Source organism: Saimiri boliviensis, chromosome 1, assembly GCF_048565385.1.
Source record: "Saimiri boliviensis isolate mSaiBol1 chromosome 1, mSaiBol1.pri, whole genome shotgun sequence".
Taxonomy (NCBI): Eukaryota; Metazoa; Chordata; class Mammalia; order Primates; family Cebidae; genus Saimiri; species Saimiri boliviensis.
In genome coordinates this window covers 39,759,096-39,784,359 of record NC_133449.1, presented here as the reverse complement: position 1 = coordinate 39,784,359, position 25,264 = coordinate 39,759,096, and the positions used below count along the sequence as shown (strand labels likewise).

At 40.4% G+C, this 25,264-nt stretch overlaps 1 protein-coding gene across 24 annotated transcripts in view; it reads left to right on the top strand.

Annotated features, from left to right (window-relative positions):
* SLC8A1 (solute carrier family 8 member A1) overlaps positions 1-25,264 on the top strand; it is a 517,065-nt gene that overhangs the window by 467,607 nt on the left and 24,194 nt on the right. For all 24 annotated transcript variants that reach the window (XM_074396354.1, XM_039479008.2, XM_074396379.1 and 21 more), the window contains one exon: positions 1,576-1,851. In XM_074396354.1, the coding sequence (XP_074252455.1) occupies positions 1,576-1,851 (276 nt within the window). The remainder of the gene's footprint in view (positions 1-1,575; positions 1,852-25,264) is intronic.

Below are 25,264 nucleotides of genomic sequence, written 5' to 3'. Positions count from 1 at the left end.
CAAGTGCCACCATGCCCAGCTAATTGTTGTATTTTTAGTAGAGACGGGATTTCACCATGTTGGCCAGGATGGTCTCGATCTCCTGACCTTGTGATCTACCGACCTCAGTCTCCCAAAGTGCTGGGATTACAGGTGTGGGCTACTGCACTGGCCGCATTTCTTTGTACACTGATGGTATGACTTAATTGGCAAAATTGTGTATGTATGTGTGTGTATATATATAGATATATACATATATATATATATATATATATATATATATATATATGCACACATAGATTTCAGTGAGTATATACCATGGTACATAGTATGTGTGTATACATGTATATATACACTCACACACGCCATACATATATATATGCTATGTACCATATATAGTATAGATATACTATATATACTAAATACACTGTACGTATAATGTAATTGCATAGTAATAAAAAGTCAATAGAAATTTCTGCCTGCATTCCTTCCTTTAACATGAAATTAACCACCTCAGTTCAGGTGCAGGAGATGGTACCAAATACCAGGGACACACAGATGCATGAATTCCTGCCCTTGAAGTGTTCTTCAGTCAACTGGAAAAGAGAGGAACATGAACATGTACAATTCAGAAAAGCAGTTCTCAAACTTGAATATGCATCAATGTCACATGGAGGGCTTGTTCAAGCCCAGCTTGCTGTCCACCCCCTCCCCAGTTTCTGATTCAGCGGGGCTGAGAATTTGAATTTATAACAAGTTCTCTGTGCCACCTGCTCAGGAAGCACACTCTGAGAACAGCTGGTCCAGAGTTACCAGTGCTGGGAGGCTCCTCTGAGCAGGAGTTCCCAGCATGGGTTTGAGGGGCAGTCAGAGAGTACATCACAGAGGAAGTGAGTCTTAAAGGATGGGTGAGGAAGGATTAGGATGGAGCAATTAGATATGCCGAACACATTTAGTTCTAAAGGATGAAAGTAGGAGAAAGTGTATCTGGTTTGGAAAAATGCAAATAATTTCATTTCCTGGCATATAATTATTTGGCAAGTAATTCCAAGGCTTTAGTTTGAAATAGTTGCAGGAGATGATGCTGGAGAAATGGGCAAGGCTCAGAGCCATGATTAACAGCCCTGTTTGAACATTATACTGTAGGTGATTATATAACCCAGAGTTGGACTTCAAGTTGGAAGAAAAGAACCCTGGTAGAACTCCATCTACACTTATCTTTCTTCTAAAGAGGGTTCTTTCTCAGCCCAACACAGGGCTTTCCAGCCTTTTAGAAGAAATCATTTTCATTTCTCTGAAGTGACAAGTCTCACTGGATGTGAAAGTAGAAAGAGTGTGTTGATTGCATGGAAGCAGAACTGGGTAGGTGTTAAGTTTTTGCCATTGACCAATGAGCACAGGTAAGAGGCATTTCAGTGTCTTAATAATTAACTAGTTAATTATGATTAACTCTTGGAAAACCCTAAACTTCACCCACCTCTCATGGCCTCCTGTCACATAGAATGGAGGACTAACAGGCCTAGACAGGAAAGATTGAGAGAGGAAAAGCTGGTAGCCTGGGTTGTGATGAAATGTGCTTTTTTCTCTTCTCTCTAGGGGAAGATGATGATGATGATGAATGTGGGGAAGAAAAGCTGCCCTCCTGTTTTGATTATGTGATGCACTTTCTGACTGTGTTCTGGAAGGTCCTCTTTGCCTTCGTTCCTCCTACTGAATACTGGAATGGCTGGGCGTGTTTCATTGTCTCCATCCTCATGATTGGCCTACTGACAGCTTTCATTGGAGACCTGGCCTCACACTTTGGCTGCACCATTGGCCTGAAAGATTCTGTGACTGCAGTTGTGTTCGTCGCACTTGGGACATCAGTGCCAGGTAGAAATTACAGTCATGTATAATTCCCCCAATAGCAGAAGTTCATTTACCTTCTTTAATGCTTTCTTTTGTACAATGTCAAAGGCTGTGATAACAAACCAAGACCTATGAAGGATAAGAGTCCAGAGGTATAAATAATGTCACTATCAGAACGTTGTCATGGCCCTTCTCAAAGTTCAAAAGCCGGTCAGTGTCACTGCAATGACAGGAAAGCATTCTCAGGTTCCCAGAGGGTCTCCATGGCTCTCCAAGAGAGAAGATCAGTTTGATGGATAGATTTTCAGATCAGCTTCCCATTACAATGAGAACATTTGAATGGTCTCTGTGAGACTGTATTCATTTAGGTAATGGGGAAAACATACTTACTGGAGACCTGATAAAATATTCTCTTGACCCAAATATGAGTGAGAGGAAAGGGAAGTAGACATTGATCAAGACAGTTGACAAAAGTGTACAGGCCCAATGTGTATTTCATGAACATCCCTCCATGCATTTCTTTTTTTTTTTTTTTTTTTTTTTTTTTTTTTTTTTTATTTTATTTTATTTTATTTTATTTTATTTTATTGCATTTTAGGTTTCGGGGTACATGTGATGAACATGCAAGATTGTTGCATAGGTACACACATGGCAGTGTGGTTTGCTGCCTTCCGTCCCCTCACCTGTATCTGTCATTTCTCCCCATGGTATCTCTTCCCACTTCCCCACCCCCCGCCCCTCCCCCATTTCCCCCCAACGGACCCCAGTGTGTAGTGCTCCCCTCCCTGTGTCCTTGTGTTCTCATTGTTCAGCACCCGCCTATGAGTGAGAATATACGGTGTTTGATTTTCTGCTCTTGTGTCAGTTTGCTGAGAATGATGGTTTCCAGGTTCATCCATGTTCCTACAAAGGACGTGAACTCATCCTTTTTTATGGCTGCGTAATATTCCATGGTGTATATATACCACATTTTCCCTATCCAGTCTATCATCGTTGGGCATTTGGGTTGGTTCCAGGTCTTTGCTATTGTAAACAGTGCTGCAATGAACATTCGTGTGCACGTGTCCTTGTAGTAGAATGATTTATAATCCTTTGGATATATACCCAGTAATGGGATTGCTGGGTCAAATGGGATTTCTATTTTTAGGTCCTTGAGGAATCGCCACACTGTCTTCCACAATGGTTGAATTAATTTACATTCCCACCAACAGTGTAGAAGTGTTCCTATTTCTCCACATCCTCTCCAGCATCTGTTGTTTCCCGATTTTTTAATGATCGCCATTCTAACTGGTGTGAGATGGTATCTCAGTGTGGTTTTGATTTGCATTTCTCTGATGACCAGTGATGATGAGCATTTTTTCATATGTTTGTTGGCCTCCTGTATGTCTTCTTTTGTAAAGTATCTGTTCATGTCCTTTGCCCATTTTTGAATGGGCTTGTTTGTTTTTTTCTTGTAGATCTGCTTTAGTTCTTTGTAGATTCTGGATATCAGCCCCTTGTCAGATGGGTAGGCTGCAAAAATTTTTTCCCATTCTGTTGGTTGCCGATTCACTCTACTGACTGTTTCTTTTGCCGTGCAGAAGCTGTGGAGTTTGATTAGGTCCCATTTGTCTATTTTGGCTTTTGTTGCCATTGCTTTTGGCGTTTTGGTCATGAAGTCCTTGCCTACACCTATGTCCTGAATGGTTTTGCCTAGATTTTCCTCTAAGGTTTTTATGGTGTTAGGTCTGATGTTTAAGTCTTTAATCCATCTGGAGTTAATTTTGGTGTAAGGTGTCAGGAAGGGGTCCTGTTTCTGCTTTCTGCACATGGCTAGCCAGTTTTCCCAACACCATTTATTAAACAGGGAGTCCTTTCCCCATTGCTTGTTTTTGTCAGGTTTGTCGAAGATCAGATGGTTGTGGGTATGTTGTATTTCCTGTGAGGCCTCTGTTCTGTTCCATTGGTCTATATCTCTGTTTTGGTACCAGTACCATGCTGTTTTGATTACTGTAGCCTTGTAGTATAGTTTGAAGTCCGGTAGCGTGATGCCTCCTGCTTTGTTCTTTTTGCTTAGAGTTGACTTGGCTATGCGGGCTCTCTTTTGGTTCCATATGAAGTTTAAGGTGTTTTTTTCCAGTTCTGTGAAGAAGGTCATTGGTAGCTTGATGGGAATAGCGTTGAATCTGTAAATTACTTTGGGCAGTATGGCCATTTTCACAATGTTGATTCTTCCTAACCATGAACATGGAATGTTTCTCCATCTGTTTGTATCCTCTCTTATCTCATTGAGCAATGGCTTGTAGTTCTCCTTGAAGAGGTCCTTTACGTTCCTTGTTAGTTGTATTCCTAGGTACTTTATTCTCTTTGTAGCAATTGTGAATGGCAGTTCGTTCTTGATTTGGCTCTCTTGAAGTCTATTACTGGTGTACAGGAATGCTTGTGATTTTTGCACGTTGATTTTGTATCCTGAGACTTTGCTGAAGTTGTTTATCAGTTTCAGGAGATTTTGGGCTGAGATGATGGGGTCTTCCAGATATACAATCATGTCATCTGCAAATAGAGACAATTTGATTTCCTCCTTTCCAATTTGAATACCCTTTATTTCTTTTTCTTGCCTGATTGCTCTGGCTAGAACTTCCAGTACTATATTGAATAGGAGTGGTGAGAGAGGGCATCCTTGTCTAGTGCCACATTTCAAAGGGAATGCTTCCAGTTTTTGCCCATTCAGTATAATATTGGCTGTTGGTTTGTCGTAAATAGCTTTTATTGTTTTGAGATACGTTCCATCAATACCTAGTTTATTGAGGGTTTTTAGCATAAAGGGTTGTTGAATTTTGTCAAAAGCCTTCTCTGCATCAATTGAGATAATCATGTGGTTTTTGTCTTTGGTTCTGTTTATGCGGTGAATTACGTTTATGGACTTGCGTATGTTGAACCAGCCTTGCATCCCCGGGATGAATCCTACTTGATCATGGTGGATGAGCTTTTTGATATGCTGTTGCAATCGGTTTGCCAGTATTTTATTGAAGATTTTTGCATCTATGTTCATCATGGATATTGGCCTGAAATTTTCTTTTCTTGTTGAGTCTCTGCCGGGTTTTGGTATCAGGATGATGTTTGTCTCGTAAAATGATTTGGGAAGGATTCCCTCTTTTTGGATTGTCTGGAATAGTTTCAGAAGGAATGGTATCAGCTCCTCTTTGTATGTCTGGTAGAATTCAGCTGTGAACCCATCTGGACCTGGGCTTTTTTTGGGTGGTAGGCTTTTTATTGCTGCCTCAACTTCAGACCATGTTATTGGTCTATTCAGGGTTTCGGCTTCTTCCAGGTTTAGGCTTGGGAGGATGCAGGTGTCCAGGAATTTATCCATTTCTTCCAGGTTTACTAATTTATGTGCATAGAGTTGTTTGTAATAATCTCTGATGATGGTTTGGATTTCTGTGGAATCTGTGGTGATATCCCCTTTATCGTTTTTTATTGCATCAATTTGGTTATTCTCTCTTTTCTTTTTTATTAATCTGGCTAGTGGTCTGTCTATTTTGTTGATCTTTTCAAAAAACCAGCTCCTGGATTTATTGATTTTTTGAAGAGTTTTTTGTGTCTCTATTTCCTTCAGTTCTGCTCTGATCTTAGATATTTCCTGTCTTCTGCTAGGTTTTGAGTTTTTTTTATCTTGCTCCTCTAGCTCTTTCAATTTTGATGATAGGGTGTCAATTTTCGACCTCTCCTTTCTTCTCATGTGGGCACTCATTGCTATATATTTTCCTCTAGAGACTGCTTTAAATGTGTCCCAGAGATTCTGGTATGTTGTGTCTTCATTCTCATTGGTTTCTAAGTACATCTTTATTTCTGCCTTCATTTCATTGTTTATCCAGTCAACATTCAAGAGCAAGTTGTTCAGTTTCCATGAAGCTGTGTGATTCTGAGTTAGTTTCTGCATTCTGAGTTCTAACTCGATTGCACTGTGGTCTGAGAGACTGTTTGTTATGATTTCTGTTCTTTTGCATTTGCTGAGGAGTGATTTATTGCCAATTATGTGGTCAATTTTAGAGTAGGTGTGATGTGGTGCTGAGAAGAATGTATATTCTGTGGATTTGGGGTGGAGAGTTCTGTAAATGTCTATTAGGTTTGCTTGTTCCAGGTCTGTATTCAGGTCCTGGATATCCTTGTTGATTTTCTGTCTGGATGATCTGTCTAATATTGACAGTGGGGTGTTAAAGTCTCCCACTATTATTGTGTGGGAGTCTAAGTCTCTTTGTAGGTCATTAAGAACTTGCCTTATGTATCTGGGTGCTCCTGTATTGGGTGCGTATATATTTAGGATCGTTAGCTCTTCTTGTTGCAGTGATCCTTTTACCATTATGTAATGTCCTTCTTTGTCTCTCTTGATCTTTGTTGCTTTAAAGTCTATTTTATCAGCGATGAGAATTGCAACTCCTGCCTTTTTTTGCTCTCCATTTGCTTGGTAGATCTTCCTCCATCCCTTTATTTTGAGCCTTTGTGTATCCTTGCATGTAAGATGGGTTTCCTGGATACAGCACACTGATGGGTTTTGGCTTTTTATCCAGTTTGCCAGTCTGTGTCTTTTGATTGGGGCATTTAGTCCATTGACATTTAGGGATAGTATTGTTATGTGTGATTTTGATACTGTCATTTTGATGCTACCTGGCTGTTTTGTTGGTTAGTTGATGCAGATTCTTGATTGTGATGATGCTCTTTTACCATTTGGTGTGTTTTTGGAGTGGCTGGTACTGGTTGTTCCTTTATATGTGTATAGCCTCTTTCAGGAGTTCTTGTAGAGCAGGTTTGGTGGTGATGAAATCTCTGAGCGCTTGCTTGTTCACAAAGGATTTTATTTTTCCTTCGCTTATAAAGCTTAGTTTGGCTGGATAGGAGATTCTGGGTTGAAAGTTCTTTTCTTTAAGGATGTTGAATATTGGCCCCCAATCTCTTCTGGCTTGTAGGGTTTCTGCTGAGAGATCTGCTGTGAGTCTAATGGGCTTCCCTTTGTGGGTAACCCGACCTTTCTCTCTGGCTGCCCTTAGCATTTTCTCTTTCATTTCAACCTTGGTGAATCTGACGATTATGTGCCTTGGGGTTGCTCTTCTTGCGGAATATCTTTGCGGTGTTCTCTGTATTTCCTGGATTTGAATATTGGTCTGTCTTGCTAGGTTGGGGAAGTTTTCCTGGATAATATCCTGAAGAGTATTTTCCAGCTTGGATTCATTCTCTTCATCACATTCAGGTACACCTATCAGACGTAGATTAGGTCTTTTCACATAGTCCCACATTTCTTGAAGATTTTGTTCATTCCTTTTTGCACTTTTTTCTCTGTTCTTGCCTTCTCTTTTTATTTCATTGAGTTGATCTTCGACCTCTGATATCCTTTCTTCTGCTTGGTCAATTCGGCTGTTGAAGCTTGTGCATGCTTCACGAAGTTCTCGCGTTGCGTTTTTCAGCTCCATCAATTCACTTATACTCCTCTCTATGCTGTCCATTCTCGTCAGCAGTTCGTCCAATCTTTTTTCAAGGTTCCTATTTTCTTTGCGTGCGGTTAGAACATGTTCTTTTAGTTCGCTGTAGTTTCTTACTACCCACCTTCTGAAGTCTGATTCTGTCATTTCATCACTCTCCTTCTCCATCCAGTCCGGTTCCCTTGCTGGTGAGGAGTTGTGATCCCTTTTAGGAGGAGAGGTGTTCTGGTTTCGGGAGTTTTCATCCTTTTTACGCTGGTTTCTTCCCATTTTTGTGGGTTTATCCACCTGTTGTCTGTCTCTGTCCCAGGGAGTTGGAGCTTTATGAGTTTCCGTTGCACTACTGCCTTTTTTGAGTTTTCTTTCAGGTCTGACCCGCCCAGCTAGCAGCACGCCTAGCCACTGCCTGCCCGCAGGGGCTTTGCTGAGCTGCTGTGGGCTCCGCCCAGCTGCCCTGAGCTCTTCCCTGTAGTCCTTTTTATATGGGCGTAGTTAGAACTGTCTTGGCAACGGTGGCCCCGCCTCTGTTATGGGGGACTCTCTCTGTTGTGGGAGGTTGCCTCGGCAACGGCAACCTGCCTCTGTAGCGGTGGAGAGTCTCAGTAATGGCGGAAGCCCCTCCCCCACCGAGCTTGGCCGTCCAGGTTCAGCTGTGCTTGGTTTGAAGGGCTCAACCCAGAGGGTTTCCAATTACTGTTTTTGTTTTGGTTGTTGTTGGGGGTGGAAGGCTGGGACCAACCGAGCCTGATCACCTGGCTCCCTGACTCAGAGTCTTTTCTTTTAAGTTGAACGACCCCGAGTTCCGGTCGCTTGTTGAAAAGGCGCCGGGATCTCCCGTACTGCGACTCACGGAGTTGGCTCGAACTGCGGCGCCAGCTCCTGGCGGATTTTTTGCCTAGGAATCTCCCGGCCTGACTCGCTATTTCAGATGAATGGCCCACTCTGCCGTCTCAGGGCTCTGCTCGCCAGCTAAGAGGGCTCCCAGACCAGTGGCTTTTGTCTGGAGAACCGCAGCAACAGGGCGTGGTCACAGCAGCCACGCGGGCGGAATCAGCCCCACAGGGGCCAAAACAGCCACACCGGCTGGGACTGCGACACTGGCGACCCCTCTGCCTGGGTATCTCCTGGTCTGTGGGCAATAAGAGTTCGTCTGTAAATGCGGCGTCCACTCACCCTCTGCACTTTCACTGGGAGCTGAAGTCCTGAGCTGTTCTTAGGCGGCCATCTTCCCAGCATTCCCCCGCATTTCTTACAAGCTGATTTTTTTCTTCCAACCTACAACGATAGTTTATTATGTTTATTCAGATTTCCGAGTAAGGCATCATCCCCTCAAACAACATTGACAGCAATAATTCTCAAACTTTGGTGGGCATCAGAATTACCTGAGAGCTTGTTAAAAAATATAAATGCCTGAGAACCATCACCAACCTATGGAAGATCTAGGAGTGACAGGGCCCAGGAATGTGGGTTGTAAAGCTCACAAGTGACTTGGTACACGCCAGAGCGTCTTGTAACTGAAACTCTGGAGCTACTCTCCAGCACTAAGTAGCAGCCTGACAGATAAATAGACTTTACTTTCAGCAAGAATATTCACATTCTTAACCAAATACGAGGCCTAGGACAAGCATTAAAGTAGGCTTGGAAAAAGTCAGGACTAGAAACAAATACAACTGTGCTAGTGATGCTATTCATTGTCCACTTTCTGTATTTCCCACAGTCCTGATGCAGGCACTATGATTTCTACTAAAATTTGCCACAGTTTGCAAGCCTGACTTTTGGGTTGAGTCTGGAAACAACTACAGTTTAAATCATTTATTTCTTTCTACTCGAATTCATCAGTTATTCTTTTTCTTTATAAATAGATCAATAGATCTATCTATCTATCTATCCTTAGATAAATAGATTCTTCTATTTATCATCTCAGTGACTGTGGCCAAGTTAGTTAACTTCTCTGAGCCTCAGTTTCCTCATTTGCAAAATAGGGATAATCATACTTAACTTGCAGAATTATGGTCAAGGTTAGAGAAAATATCTACAAATTATGCATCCAGTAATGTACCTGGGACACAGAAAAAATTTAATGTGTTTCTGGTGATTATTGTTTATATTGAATAATTCAGGATGATCTGAACAGTATAAATCTGGATGCTTCATTCACTACCCTGATAACCATGGATGAAGTGTTCAGGTTGATACTGGTCAGCCATAAGGCATGGTGTTGTACAACTGACTGAATGACTGAAAATTCTGATGAAAGCCTCCACGTGCTTCTGGCATTCAACGGAGGGAACGGAGGATCTAGGAGACCTAGAGGATTCTCTTACTTTCACCTTAGCAAGGAGGGCTGTTTGAAGTCATTCAGTTGACTATTGATCCTTAGAGGAGAGCAGACTCCCTCTCAATCCCAACTATGATCCAGCAGTTCCATCTTGGTTCTTTACTTTGCATTGTTTCCCAGAATTACCAGAAATTTACCAAGCAGAAGGAAAAACTTAAAATATTCTTAAGGTGTTTTGATTAAAGACTATATATAAAACCAAAGGAATAAATATTGTGGTTTTCCACTGCTTTTATCTGAGCTAATTATAGGGAAAGATGGAGTCTACTTTTCCTATGGTTTAAGTCACTGCATCACATGGTGTCCAAGTTAGCACACACTGTTGGCCATGGGTTTAGTCCCTGAGGAGAATATGTTCACATTATGATCATAAGGCAAAAATTAGGTCTCTTATAACAATTGTCCCAAATCTGCAATTGGTCCAACCAAATGCATGTCTTGTCTTTGAAAGTATAAAAAAATGCTTTTTCTATCTGAAATCCTTGCTCCTGAAAATGTTTTTTTATTTCCCAGTACCTCTTATCCAATACCCTCAAGCTGGCTCCTTTTTCTAGATGCCAGTTTTCCAAAACGCCTCTGTGTATCTCTTATTTTAATAAACTCTTGAAAAGTGTGGCAGCCTTATGAGTAAAATTTATTTTTTCTGTAACATGAATTATGGATTACAGCAAACCTTAATGTTTAGAGGAGTCACTTGTTCTGCCACTTAAAACTCAGAACCCAGGGGGAGACATCAAGAGGTACAAAAATCTGTTTGGGGAAAACACAACAGAAATATTTGTTGTTGAAAGTTTCCCTAAACTGCCATAAATGCTTTCCATCAGGACACAGATTTCTTTGCTCTGTTATTGAGAGAATTCCATAATTTGCTGCAATATTGCAATATTAACTGTGCAGCAAGCTCCCCAAAGAATACATTCAGAGGTAATCTCAGATAATCATATCTACATAAACAGACATTTTTTCCAAAAACTGTAAAAATTGAACAGGCTGTCGGATTAACATTATATTTTGGCCTGTATTTTTCAACCCTGCTGATTCAGAGCAATGTTTTATTATATATCCTGACTCCTAAGAAAAATGATGCTATTGTTTCTAGATGACAAAGCCTAGTTGCTACAGGCAGAAGAATAAAGAAACTAATTCCTTTCACTCATAGCCTACTATTTAGTCAGCAGCAGTCCTGGGGCCCAGCGTTCTCTCTAGGCTGATGTCTTGGCACTTTTCCTAAAGCAGAAGGGCCCCTTCCTAATGTCTGATATTCTGCTGCTTCTTTCTAGGTTAGACTTTTGGATTCTTAGATTCTGATGGCCAGATGGACATTGAAAACTTTCCCGTTCGTCCTCCTGCCTCAAGGCAGGATTTAATATCTATATATCTCATTAAAAGTGTTTTTAACCATGCTATTCAAAATGCATGGGGAAAAGCTTACAAATTTTCAAGTGAGACAAAGCTTCTTCCTTGTGCCAGCTGGTAGCAAATGTTCAATCTCCTGGCAGATAAGGATTCCCAAAGGTCTTCACTCACCCTCAATGTTAGACATTTCTGCAAGAGCTTGAAGACCCTTGCCTGTGAGTAAAGAAAGGACCTCCTCTTCTGAATCACCATTTTTCAGACATAGCTATCTGAGGAAGAGAGTTTCCAAATAGCCTCTTCCATCCTTTAACTGTTGGAGTAAGCCCGAGGCTCATCTCCAGCCTTCTCTTCTTTGTCTATGTTCACTTCTTGTATATCAGTCTCCATGGTGTCAATGACATCTATATGCCAATGACTGCCAAATGTATATCTCCAGCCTCAACTTTCCCCAATATAGGGAAGGCAGCTGGTATATGAATCCCCTAAGGACTGGATTCATATACCAGCTGCCTTCCCTATATTGATGCTAGACATATAATTTGGAGCTCAGAATTATTATATCTAAAACAGAACTGTTTCTACTGCCCAATGGCCTTATTCTTTAACCAAACCTGTTCTTTCCAGATCTTGCCTTTCTTAGGAGAACAAGTCATCATCCATCCAGGTATCCTTAATTCCTTTTTCCTCTTCTCCATGGTCAAAGGACCTGCAGACCTTTCCTTTATTTTACTTTTTAATTTTATTTATATATTTTTTGAGACAGAGCCTTGCTCTGTCACCCAGTCTGGAGTGCAGTGGTGTGATCTCGGCTTACTGCCACTTCTGCCTCCCGGGTTCAAGCAATTCTCCTGTCTCAGCCTCCTGAGTAGCTGGGACTACAGGCACATGCCACCATGCCAGGCTAATTTTTGTATTTTTAGTAGATAAAGGGCTTAACCATACTGGTCAGGCTGGTCTCAAACTCCTGACCTTAGGTGATCCACTTATCTCAGCCTTTCAAAGTGCTGAGATTATAGGCGTGAACCACCGCACCCAGCTGACCTTTCCTTTAAAGTGTGTTTTGATCGAGCCCACCTAGCTCTCTCCCTACCACCACCATCCTAGTCTACACAGCCATTCTGTGTAGATCTCTGCAGTGCCTTCTATCTGTCTCCCTGCTTCTGGTAGAGATCATTTTAAGCAGTAAATCAGGCCACACTACTTACTGTTCACAATCTTCCAGTGGCTTCTTATTTAACTTAGGGTAAACTCTGAAAAGAATTATTCTGTCTTACAAAGGCCAACGTGATTTGGCCCCTGCCCATCTTTGCACTCTCTTCTCCTCCTTGCCTGCTGTTCTTTGGGCCCACTGGCCTTTTTTCCTATCCATATACCAAGCCCATTCCTTTCTCTGAATTGCGCTAGCTGTCTCATATCCCCTTCATTTACACAAGACTGGCTCTTTGTCTTCAATTACATCTTGTCTTAAATGATACCTTTAAAGAGGCCTTTTATAATCACCAAATGTGTAGTCAACCAGTTTTCTGTATTATCTCACTCTATTTTCTGTATTTATTTGTGAATGTTATTATTGTCGAACTCTGTCCACTAAAATTTAAGCTTCATGGGAAGAAAAGCCTTGTTGTTTTTTTCCCTAGCCCCTAGAGTGGTGCCTAGCTAACACAGAAGTGATGCATTTGTCTGGCTGTATGTGGGTTGTATGTATAAATGTGCGAGTAAGTCATTTCCACATTAGTGTGAGTTGGTCCAGTCAGATTGCATTTTTCCTAATATCTTCTAGAGACAGCTCATAATTGAAGTTACTGAGGGAAGTAAATAGATTTTAGTGTCACTTATTCTTGAAGAATAGGACATAAAAGGTTATTGTAGTAAGAATGGACAAAAGTAAACTGAAGAGCACTGAGGACTTCAGAACAGAAATATTTTCCTCTTACAAACTTTTGGCTATGTGGGAACTGTGATGAGAAGCAAGATAAATTTTGGTCTTTTCTTCATTTTTTTCTCTCCTATGATCCCTTCTTCCAAGACCCAGACCTCAAGCCAATACTTTTAAAACTTTAGGTCTACTCTGGAATGCTGAATTTTGCAGTAGCTTAACACAGGTGTGTACTTACATTATTTCTGTGGAAAAACAGGTTCAACATTAAAGGGGAAAAAAATGTAAGAAGGAGCATTTGGAACCCAGCCTTTTTTTGTACTAGGGGCCACCTAGTCATTGGACGTTCTTTTAGCTTACAGTTATTTACTTGGATAAGCCTTGCGTATATTGGGCCAGGACATTCCAGCTTTTATCTCAGATTCAAAATATGGACTTTCCTTTCCTTTTGTATTTCTACTGGAGTCAAATAAATAGAAGTAAGCATTCTCCTTTAACTGCAGGAAGAACGCTTAGATACTGATGAGTGAGGGGTATTTTTGCCCCGTTAAGTCTCACCTTCATCTTCCTCTGAGCATCTTGGTGAGGGTTGTGCCTGATGCTTGCTGACTTCTCTCACTAGTTCTCATTACCAGCTGGCTGCTACCCAGCCAGAAAAGCCTAAAAATTGGATATACTAGGCTGTCCTTCAGTCCTTGGCATTGTATGATTTTCTGTGCCCTTCCTATGTCTTGGATATTCTTTTATCCCTTAGATTCTGTCAAATAGGAATTATTTCCCTCTAAAGATTTTAAGGCATAAAGGAAAAGGAAATAGTTTTGGTTTCTACCATCCCCCTAATTTTGTATATAGAAACTTAAAAAAAATAAATAAAACCTTATGTTAGGGAAAATCTATGTCATTTTAAAATTACAACACTTTTAGACTTCAGAATTTCATAGGAAGAACTTGATATAGAACTGGGTATCCTGGTTGCTCACTGTGTTCTCTTAGCATGGTATCTGTGCATCAAGGAGGCAGAGGGACAAGAGCTTGAGACCTCAACTCAGGAACCCGGACTTCTAACCCTCACTTACTGCATGGCTTTAACCCATTTCGTGACTCTTTGAGCCTCAGTTTTCTTGCCTGTAAAATCAGCATAATAATACATGGCAATTCAAACAAAGTTTTCAAGAAGATTAATGTCATGGATCTCAGAGCACTGTATCAACTGAAAACTGGTATAAAATACAGGAAACCATGATCATTATTTACACTGAGATCTACTCTAAAATAATTGTCAAAAGGAATAGAAAGCACCAGAAAATGAGAATAAATGGGAAAAGTTTTGAGCAGGTAAGAAACATTTTTAAAATTTACCACCAAGCTCCACTATATGCTAGGCATAAGCACTGTATACACCTTAGTTATTATCTTACTTAGGTTATATCATTAACTGATGTGAAGTGATTTTACCTCTTCTCAACCTTCTTTTTTTTTTTTTATTCTTAGTTCCTTTCTCTGAAAATAATATTTTTTCCTATGTGTTCACTGTGCTAGGAAACATTATTTTATTTTTGGTAACTGAAAAACAAAGTAGCTATTGATAGCTTATATTTTTCAGTTTTCAATTTAAGTACTCACAATTTACTGTGCCCTGTTGCTTTACTTCTCAGTGGACCCTAAAGTAACTTGTATGATGATGCAGGTTGTATGGTGTATACTCCAAGAGGCCCCATAATCTGAGTGGCACTCCTGGAGGTGTATGGGGTACCATACGCCTGGATGTAACTGTAGTGGCCCTATCTAAAAGTCACTCAATAGCTTATAGAAGAATGAGTACCAGTGTCCTCATGTTACATGAAGAAACTAAGACTCACAGAGAATAAATGACTTCTCCATATTTAGCCAAGATTTTTATGGATGGTAAACTGAGAACTCATGTTATCTCTCATTTTTATAATCTGGTACTTAGCTACTCTGTCGTTCCACATTGGACTTCTTTTTAAAGTATTGCATATACTCTTTTCAATATGCCTTACAAATTTTTGTAAGAATTTTTAAAATTTCTCTCTTTACCTCAATTTTATTATTTTCTATTTTTAAAGCATGCAACAGTAAGATTATATTTAAACTCTTTGTGGTCAGGAACTATTATTATTTCCAGCATGAAATACACCTAGTTGAGTCCACACTTTTAAAAAAAATCAGAAATGCATAAAAATCCAGTTCTATACCTGTAAACTATTAGCATTTCCTGTATGTCAAAATTTAAACTCTAAGGCAACTAGAAATTCCCTGAAAGATGTTCAGTTCTGACCCAGCTGCCAAAAAAATAGAATACCAAGATAACCCTCATCAGCGCAGCCACGTACCACTAATGAATCTGAACACAAAGGGAGATTTGGTCTTCCCAAGCTAGACCAAACACAGCTGTGATACACGGCTGGCGAGGTACCGGTCAGTGACGCCCGAGAAGCACATGTTGAGGACACCCTCCTAGCAGTCATGTTCTGCAAAGGCTTACTGGCAGCTTTGGAAATTAAGCTCCAGGGTTCTAGATCTCTGAGCAGAAGTAGGAGTGGGATCTTAGAGGTTACTATTTTAAGGTCTCACCAGGAAGCATGCTCCATCTACTCTTCACTTAACAGCAGAGATGTGGTCAGGAGGGAATGCCAAATGCCCGCTCATAGCAAACATGTTCCCGATGGGAAATGATACCCAGTCCTTCTGAATTCTGAGCTCCCTTGAAGGACAGCAGAGAATCAGATTAACTTCATCACTTCTTCTCATCCCATCCAACTTCAAAGAGATCTGGTGTTCTCAGTGCAAAGCTCACAGACTGACAGTTAACAGCATCTGTCTCAGAAAAATGATGCATAGTCTTAGCGCAATGACTACACGCTAAGGGGGTGTAAAAGAACGTGAGCTTTAGAGTCAGGCTGACCTGTGTTCAAACCCAGCCCTCACTCCTCTGCTTACTGGATGTAGGACACCCCCAGAGGCAAATTGTTTAACTCCTCTAAGCCCAGTTTCTTAAGCTGAATAATAAACATGAAAATCCATCTCACAGAGTTGTAGTAAGAATTACATGAGGCCAGGCTCACGCCTATAATCCCAGCACTTTGGGAGGCCGAGACGGGTGGATCACGAGGTCAAGAGATCAAGACCATCCTGGTCAACATGGTGAAACCCTGTCTCTACTAAAAATACAAAAATTAGCTGGGCATGGTGGCACAGGCCTGTAGTCCCAGCTACTCGAGAGGCTGAGGCAGGAGAATTGCTTGAACCCAGGAAATGGAGGCTGCAGTGAGCCGAGATGGCACCATTGCACTCCAGCCTGGGTAACAAGAGTGAAACTCCGTCTCAAAAAAAGAAAAAAGAATTACATGAGAGTGAATGTATAAAGCACCCAGCACAGAGTCTAGCATATAGTAGACCCTCAAAAATGTTTTATCTCTTTTACTTTCTGTTTCAATGTACTGATAAACAAGTTAGGCCTCCTGGGGTATTTTCCTTAGCTACATTGCAGCAACTGCAAAATGAAAAACCAAGTATGTTTTCAGCCTATCTTCACTTTTTCCTGTGTTAGCAATTCTAGGGAGGTGGACATGTCCAAATGTGCTTCTGTTTCCTGCAGTTTCACTGACCATAGGCTTTCTCCTCTAAACACTGGCATTTCGGGTCAGACAGCCAGTGTCAAGAGGTGCCGTTGTGACAGTATGCATACGGGTTTAACCGGACGGCTACATTTCACATCCCCTTAAATGGAAATGAAAACAGAGTTACTTCACCCTGAGCCGGTATTTCCCAATGGCTATGGTGTCAGTTTCCCCCAGAGGCTCCTAAAGGGCAGATGTATTTTGTTTTCACATACCTAATAAGCAACGAGCTTCTTTCCTACCAAAAATGTTCAGGACTGCTGAACGGACCCTCAGATCTGTAGTCAGGGCCAAGAAGCAAGGCCAACCAAAGGCACTACCAGAGGGGCAGCACGGGGCAGCCCTAATCACTTAAATGACTTTCCAAGGGACCTTATCTTAACCTCACTCCAGCAAGCAGTAGTCTGGAGTTTAAATGCTTTGTTCTTTCCAGCTCACTTTCCCACGAACAGATGATATCATCAGAGTTCAAGGAAGACTGCAAAGGCAAAAATTTATGAGGAGAGAGTGAAACAAAAGAAAGCTAGAAACCAGATTTTACAAGATTTTCTCTATAAATGGCACCATAACTGCCTGTTATCATACATTAAAAAACAGTGGGGAATAGGCAGCATGCAGCTGACCCAAAGCATCTGGGAAAGATCCATTTCAAAGCTGTTTGCATCTTTTATTCTGTCTCTGAAAGGAAGAGTTTTTTATTAAATACTTTTAAGGGTTTTTTTGTTGGTAGTTACACTCCTTATTTCTCTCAAAGGGCAGGACTGCATGGGCACCTGGCAATGAGTACAAAGCTGGAGGGGAACCAGGATGATAACAATGACGTCATCTACCAGGAGGTGGTCCAGGGAGCAGGGATGTTCAGCATGTGTCCTGCCCAATCTAAAGTCCTGTAGAGTCTTTGGATTAGTGCCCCAACCCCGTACCAGCCAACTTTACTCAGTCCCACAGAAGTCGCAGTATAAGAGAAGAGAGCTAAAAATATTTTATCCTATTCCATCTAGGCCTTCTTATATACCCTAGGTTGGCCAGAGCAAGGACACTTAGTAGAAACATCATGCTGTACAGGTGTGTGTTTGTTTTGTATTTGGAGGGTTGGTGTTATGCATGTGTTACGTGAATGTATGTAAATTTCCCATTCTTTTCAAGCTCGGGGAATATTCCAGAGGGAATAAGCATGCAGTGTAGCAAAAGCATTCACAAGAGTGTCAGTCTCTAAGGAGTGATTTGTAAATAATGTGGAGTTGATGACTTTTATTTCTCCTTTTTCACATTTGAAAAGAAGGTGAAAAGCCAGGTGTGCTGGCTTTTTTCACATTTGAAAATAAGGTGAAAAGCCTTTTTCACATCTGAAAAGCCAAGTGTGCTGGCTCACGTCTGTAATCCCTACACTTTAGGAGGCCAAGGCAGGAGGATTGCTTGAGTCCAGGAGTTTGAGACCAGCCTGGGCAATATAGTGAGATCCTGTGTCTACAAAAAAAAAAAAAAAAAAAAAAATTTAAATTAGCTGGGCATGGTGTTGTGCACCTATTGTCCCAGCTACTCAGGAGGCTGAGATGGGAGAATCACTTGAGCCCAGAAGGCTAAGGCTGCAGTGTGCCATGATCGTGCCATCATACTCAGCCTGAGTGGCAGAGTAAGACACTATTTCAAAAAATAAAGAAGTTAAAAAAAATGAAACAATATCTCAAGGACCACTGTTTTCTGGTGGCATTTTTTTTAATGCTGTCTCAGTCTACATCTTTTAACAACTTTATGGTGGCATCACTTATATACCATAAAATTTGTCCATTTGTAGTACATACAATTTCATGATTTTTAGTAAATTCACTGAGTCTTACTGACATTAACCTAATCCAGTATGAGAACATTTCATCATACCAGTAAGATGCCTCACAGCCATTTACAGGTCATCTTCATTTCTACCCTCTGCCCCAGAAGTAGTTTCTAACTCAATAGGTTTGTCTTTTCTCCATTTTTCACAAGGACCAATTCTAATATAAAAATGTCATGGATTCTCTATGTGACAGTGTCGGAATTTACCATGGATTCTGTAGGATTTTGAAATTATTTCATTCCTCACTAAATCTCTCTCTATATATGTTTGTAAACTACATGAGATTTTTTTTCTGTTCTTCATTGCTTTGTGTATATATGGATTTGTCCATCTTTTTAAGACAATTCCACTACTCTGCCCCCAACAGTAATCTTGGTTCATATATTACAAATTGCTGGAGGGTGTGCAGTCATTGTGTGATCCCCACCCTTAGAATTAGCACTGTGGACTCTTAGGACAGTAGCTGATGTTTAATGATATTTAAATGCCGAATGACCACAACCAGTTCAGTCAGTTGATCACAACACACTGCTAAGGCGGCAACTCTCACAAATGCAGCTTCTGGCCCCAGCACATCACGCTGTAGATGCCGAATGTTGGCTCCTGGATCAATTCAAATCCATCACAACTATTAGGGAGAGAGGACAGCGACTAAGGCCTATTGCTAAGAGGCTGTGTGTATGAGCTCCCTAACCAAAAATGAACATTTGCACTTCTAAATGCAGAAGAAGAAAATAGGGGCTATAAGAAAGCAAAACTTCATTGCCATGTCTGGCCCCTACATGAGAAACAAAATGAATTTAAGCCCACTGGTATTTTTAGAAAAGAGACCAAATAAAATGCTAACACAATTTAAAAGGCAAAGCTTACATGTGTCCATAAAAAATTTTATTACCTGTTTGGGGTAGTGCATATTATAGATATGAAATCATGGTGCTTGGCATTTCTGCACAGTGCCAGCTGGAATCTCATCACTGCTTCTCGGCACACAGACCTTACATCCTGCCTTTTCTCAAGAGTGAAACATAAGCTCTGTATTACTTGTTTATATTCTGCTTCATTCCAGAAAAGGATTTCGATCAGATGCTTTGCATTGTTCACCCACCTTTTCCAGCACATGATCTAAAAACACTAACTCTGTTACTGCCCATATTTGATAACCTTTGTTCAGCTCAGCATCTACAAATTCTCTATTTTGTGCACAAGGAGAAAACAGCTTATTTTGGTTGCATTATACACAATCAAGAAATTATGTGTTGTGTTTGTTTTCTCTCCCTGGCTTGCTCCCCACCCCGTCCTGCCTCTCTGGAGCCCAGGGAACTTTTTGGCATAGTCTTCTATAAATTATAAGCTATTTTTAGGTTATCATTGTAAAAAATTCTGGGTCAAGATAACAAGAAAAGCTTGCAGTAGCTCCAAACTAAAATGATCCCTACTGGGGTCCACAGATGGGCCCACCAGAGGATTAATCATAGCCTGTGACTCCATTCCTGAGTTCTAGTTGCGAAACATCAGCTAACCACAGCTATGCCAAATGATCATGAAAATGTCCTTCTCTTAAGGATTCTGTGTATGGTAAGCCTTCAGATGGCTGAAATGTGGCAAATCAGAACCCCAAAACTAACCCACCTGCCACACAGTTCCGTTCACTTGATGGGAACCAGCCCTTGGTATGAGGCTGCACTGGAAGTTGCTGGAGGTGCTTCCTGCCCTTCATTCTGTGCTTTGGGGAGAAATGGGGAAAACCACACAGAACCACCTAACAATAACTTTCTTCTCTGTCAGGTATTCCTAGCCTGAGAGTAAAGATTAGGCTTTCTCATCTATAGCTTCTATAACGAAACCGAGTCCAGAGTGGAATACTAGTGACAAGAAATATTCACAATGAAACACTGTGCTTTAACAATGCCAATAGCTAAGTAGGAAGCCCAAACTGAGTCTCTGAAGCCATGTGGCATTCTTGATCATCCAATTTTCAAGTGCTTTTTCCTGTACACCATTCATAGGGCATTAAAAAAAGAGATGAATACCATCTTTAAAAAATTAAAACCAAAGAAGCTATATGACCCGGTGGCAAAGAACAGGCTTTCAAGCCATTCTGCATTTCTTTTCATTCATTCTAGAGATATTTCAGGAGCACCCACTAGGTACTGGCCAGTGTTTGGCATGGCAGAGGTAGAGGGATAAACAAGATCGATGATATGTCTACTCCAATGGTGTAAGACTGGTACTTATAAAAATGTGATAAACTTTCAGGTAGCACAGAAGATGAATACTGTTGAGAAGAAAATAAAACAAGATCATAGAGTCATGAAATAGAGAGTGTTTATTTTGTGGAGGGGGTATTTTAATAGGGATCTTTGACTTTTTGCACCACTAATCTTTAACAAATCACTCTTCAAACCTGTAATCCATGTCCCGCCATCCAACCCCAAGACTCACTCAAGCAGGTCTAGTCTCAGAAACTATGAAAAGTTATTTTTTTCTATCTATATCAAATAATGGCTTTGAATTATTTTTCCTTCTCACTCTGTCATCTGATGCGCTCAACTATTTCTCCACGACCCCTACCACCTCTGTTCTCACCAGATGATACCCCACTGCCCTGGATTCTTCTCCCACAAACCCTTCATTCTAAATATTCTCCCCTCATTCTAAATATTCTGGATGAGTTATGACTTTGGAATATCCAACAAATGATCACACTAAGATACCAATGGTTAATGATGGTGTCAGGAGGGCAGACCCCTTGCATTTAGCACAAAAATTGCTTTCATAGTAAATATATTTGTATAGTTTCATCATGTTAAAAGTATGTTTTTATAATTTATCTCTTATACCCACAGCAGCCCTGAGAGTGAGGTAGTGTAGATGTGTTATCATGTTCCGAACAAGGGGTTGTATCTGGCAAGTTGATGAAGGATCCTGGAAATGCACTGGCAACCTGAGGACCTGAACACCAGGATCACAGGATGTGGGTTCTAATCCCACCTCATGCACTCACATGCATCTAACCCTGAAGAAGCGTCAGTCTCTTCCCCTGACAAAATGAAACTAAGGGTGACTCTTCCCACCCATCTTCCTCCTCAGAATTGTCAGGCATAGCAAATAGTATAACACCCATGGAAGTGCTCTGAAAATTACAAGAAGCTATAAAAAATAAGGGATATTTGTCAAAATATATTTGTTAAATATCCACAAGAAGCTGTCCTATATGCATGGGAGAGAGACAAAGGAAAAAATTTTGCAAGATCAGCCTCATGGCATATTCTTAGCAGCTTAGGTAGCGCTCTATGCCTTATTTTCTGGGTTTTGCATCACAAGTTACATATCCAGTAAGAGCTGAAGTACAAATGATGAAAGACGGGCATTACAATCCCTTCTTAGACATCTCAAGGACATGAATCTCTTAACAAGCTTGCAAAATGTATTTGTCAGGTTAAGTAAATATGTAAAGCAATTTTGTGGGTTGAAGTCAACAAAACTTACTGATAGTAAATAAAAGGTAGTTGCAGCACAAAAAAATAGAATTGATAGAGAGGATTTTGGTGCTGCTCTGCAGTCCTTCAGTGCTTAATCGGAGTAGTTGGGGAAAAATTAAGACACAAAAATATCTTCCTTTCCCAGATGGTGCTGCGCGAACTTTCAGAGTGGGTGAAGTTGCTTTTTAGGATTCTTGTTCCATATTGTGGACTGTCCTAGGCACCTTCCTGACACTGGACCTTAGGCCAGATCCTGATGTCAAGATTATCTCCTCTTCTTCTATTCCACTCCTTGCTCCTCCCCACTACATCCTTTGAGATGTATCTGTTCTGTGTGTAGTATATAGCATGCTTTCCATCCAAGGATTCTTCTAACATACCTACAACTGCTGAATTAACCAAAAGGACCAGGAAAAGGCTGAAATTCAACCATTGACTCCTTCCTAGATCGACCCTGTTAAAAATACGTCTATTTTTAACCTATATTTTTGAGATTTTAATAGCACAAACAATAAACAATAGATGTTCTTTGTAAATATAATAGAAAGTGTTAATAAGCAAACGACAAAAAGAAATCCTGCCATTTCACCAACATCTACATCTAGCCATTTGCACCTTTAAAATTGTGAAATCTTGGGACATTTAAATAAATTGCACAAAAAAATGTGTATACAGATATATAGCAAATATTCACCTATGCTTTTTTAAGGACTGACAGTAGGCATAGTTACATTACCTGCTTTCTCACTTAACAGCGTGTCATGAATGTTTTTGTTAGTGTACTTTAACAATTCCATGCTATTTTATATGAAGTGGCAATTTATTTTTCAAAAAATGATGAACAATTGTTTCTAATTTTTCTCTATCAGAGAAAGTCTGTTCTAATCACTTACATGAATTTGTATGCTTGTAAAATTGCTTCTGGAGCCTCAGAAGTAGAGAATTGCTTGGCCAAATAGTTTGCAGACTTTTCAGGGTTTTGACAGACACATAGGCTTTTTTGTATCATATGACTAATATGTAGGAATGAGTTAATGGGAGAAATTTTATGCCAAATCACAGCAAGGTAGGAGCCAAAATGGGCGAATCGCTGGAACTTTTCAGAACCCGTTCAAGTCTCACCTGTCCTCAAGTGTCTCCTGCTGCCTCCTGTGCTGGATTGAGGTTGCTTGCAGTGGCCTGCTTGTAAGAGTGTTCTTATTTTTGTGAAGTGATAATACACAAAGCACCCTCTTCAAAAAAAATGTCTCTATGGAATGAATAACTAGGTGGCTACCCATTGGGGAAAGGCATATGTTGGTCGTCTTCAGTGTATTGTCTAGATACATACACTTAGAATCACACCGGCATAATCCAGCTGGTAACGAAGTTTCCTCATAACTTATTAAGGCTCCCTCCAGGTGAAAATAAAGGTTTATGTTTTCTTTATATTTTTCTTCAAGTTATAGTAAAATTTCTCTATCTGATCCACCTCAGCTTGCTCTAGCTCTAGCAAGACAGAGGACTCTATGTCTTTACTATCTCTAAAATAGGAGAGAAGAGAATTTGAGGAGATTTGGATAGAAGATGGATGTTCCAGAAATAGAATAAAGCATAGAAGAAAGAACTGGGCTTCAAATGCAAGGAGGATTAACAGAAAGAGGGAGATTATTGGGAAGGCAGGAGAATTAAGCCAGAGGACACCATTCTGTGCAGGGCAGACCCAGACTGTGTTTAGGGCAGAAAGTTAGTTTCAATTATATCTATGTAATAACAAACCATCTGGCTTGGGAAAAGGACGGTTAATTCAGCTATTTGTTTTAGCCTCAGATTTGCCCTTGCTTTTTTCCTTTTCAGAATTAGCCAAATGTTGCTTAACTAAATCTTATGATCTTTTTTGCCCTCATAGACTTTGCATTATGAAAATAAGGGTTATTATGAAAGTAATAGAATCACAACTCAAAATTGAAAATATCAATAGTACTTTAAAATGGGCTTGAATGAACCTGCTTTTAAAGTAGCAGTTTCATTCAAGCCCATTTTAAAGTATTATAAAAGCACCCTAAATGTAATGCCAGGGGACACCAAGAATTTAAGGACTCAAAAAAAAAATCATCATTTGGAAGCCACATGAGGATTCTTTTTACACTAGCCAGTAAAATGAGTGTGTGTATGTGCGTGGCGGAGTGTAATTTTCTTTATCAGAGAATTATCTCTATTAATGATATTAAAGAATGAGGGGTCTTTCATGAAAATAGCTCCTTCTTAATCTGTTTCTGATCCATGTTTGCTAAAGGAGTCAGCCTAATATTTCTCTGTGAAATAATTGTATTTATTTTCTTTCAAATGATCAGCTGCTTTCCCATTGTGTAGTCACAGTCGGAGTTGAACATGATGAAGCTTCTTGATATTTTCCTTGGATTCTCTGTCCATTTTCAAATGTATCAGTTATCTAGACCTTTTCAACACCCCTTGGATCCTCTCTTGGACACCTGTAAACATCCCACTGAAAAATAATTCCATTCTAGGGGTGCGTGTAGTGGAGTGTTATCATTTTCTTTAGAGAACATAACTCAAATTACAGTTTGGAACGTAGATCAAATAGCACTGCACTGCTGGTTCGTGTCCTCTCACTTCTCTGTTTTGTGTTCCCTGAAAAATAAACCTCCATTCTTTTCTCCCTTAATTAGAATAAATTTCTTTCTTTGAACTTAAAATATAGCAGGATATCAGATACAAAGTAGGAAAACTAAGCCCAGGTGCACCTCCACAAAGTGCAAACATTCAAGTTAACATGTAAAAAGGAAAAATAGCCCATTTGTTGTTCAGTAACACAAATGGCTACTTAAAAAACAATTTACATGTCAGTCAACTCCATACCTCACTACCTCAGTTAATCCAGGGGAGGCATCATTGTCCTCCTTACAGGAACAAAGAAACCAGGGCTGTGAGTGGTCAGTTGGTGAAGGTCAGTCTGGCTGCAGAAGCTCTGATAAACACCAGCGCTCCAGCCACACCTCAGGCCGATTAAGCAGAAATTCAAGGTGGGGCTAGCAAGTTGGTATTTTCAAAACTCATCCTCTTTACTTTCATTTGTAGCTGGGGACAAAAATGACTAGAAGCAGGTGTCCTGATCCTGCCGACACAGGTCCCCTTGAACTTTTTACTTATCTCTGTTTCCCTCTCTTCTAAAAATAGGTCATGTCACTGCCTCCATTTCTTCTTTACTCTTTTCAGGAACAACTTTTATAGGCAGAAATTTTCAGTGTGTTTCCCTTTTTCAGTTTTTTTCAACTCCAACTCATCATCTGCCTGGTTATTAATCAATCAAACATCAGCAATTCCCTCACCTCTTGAACTTCACTTGGAAGCCAAATGATTCTTTTCACATGAACCAGTGAAGTGTGTGTGTGTGTGTGTGTGTGTGTGTGTGTGTGTGTGAGAGAGAGAGAGAGAGAGAGAGTGCCCGCAGGCA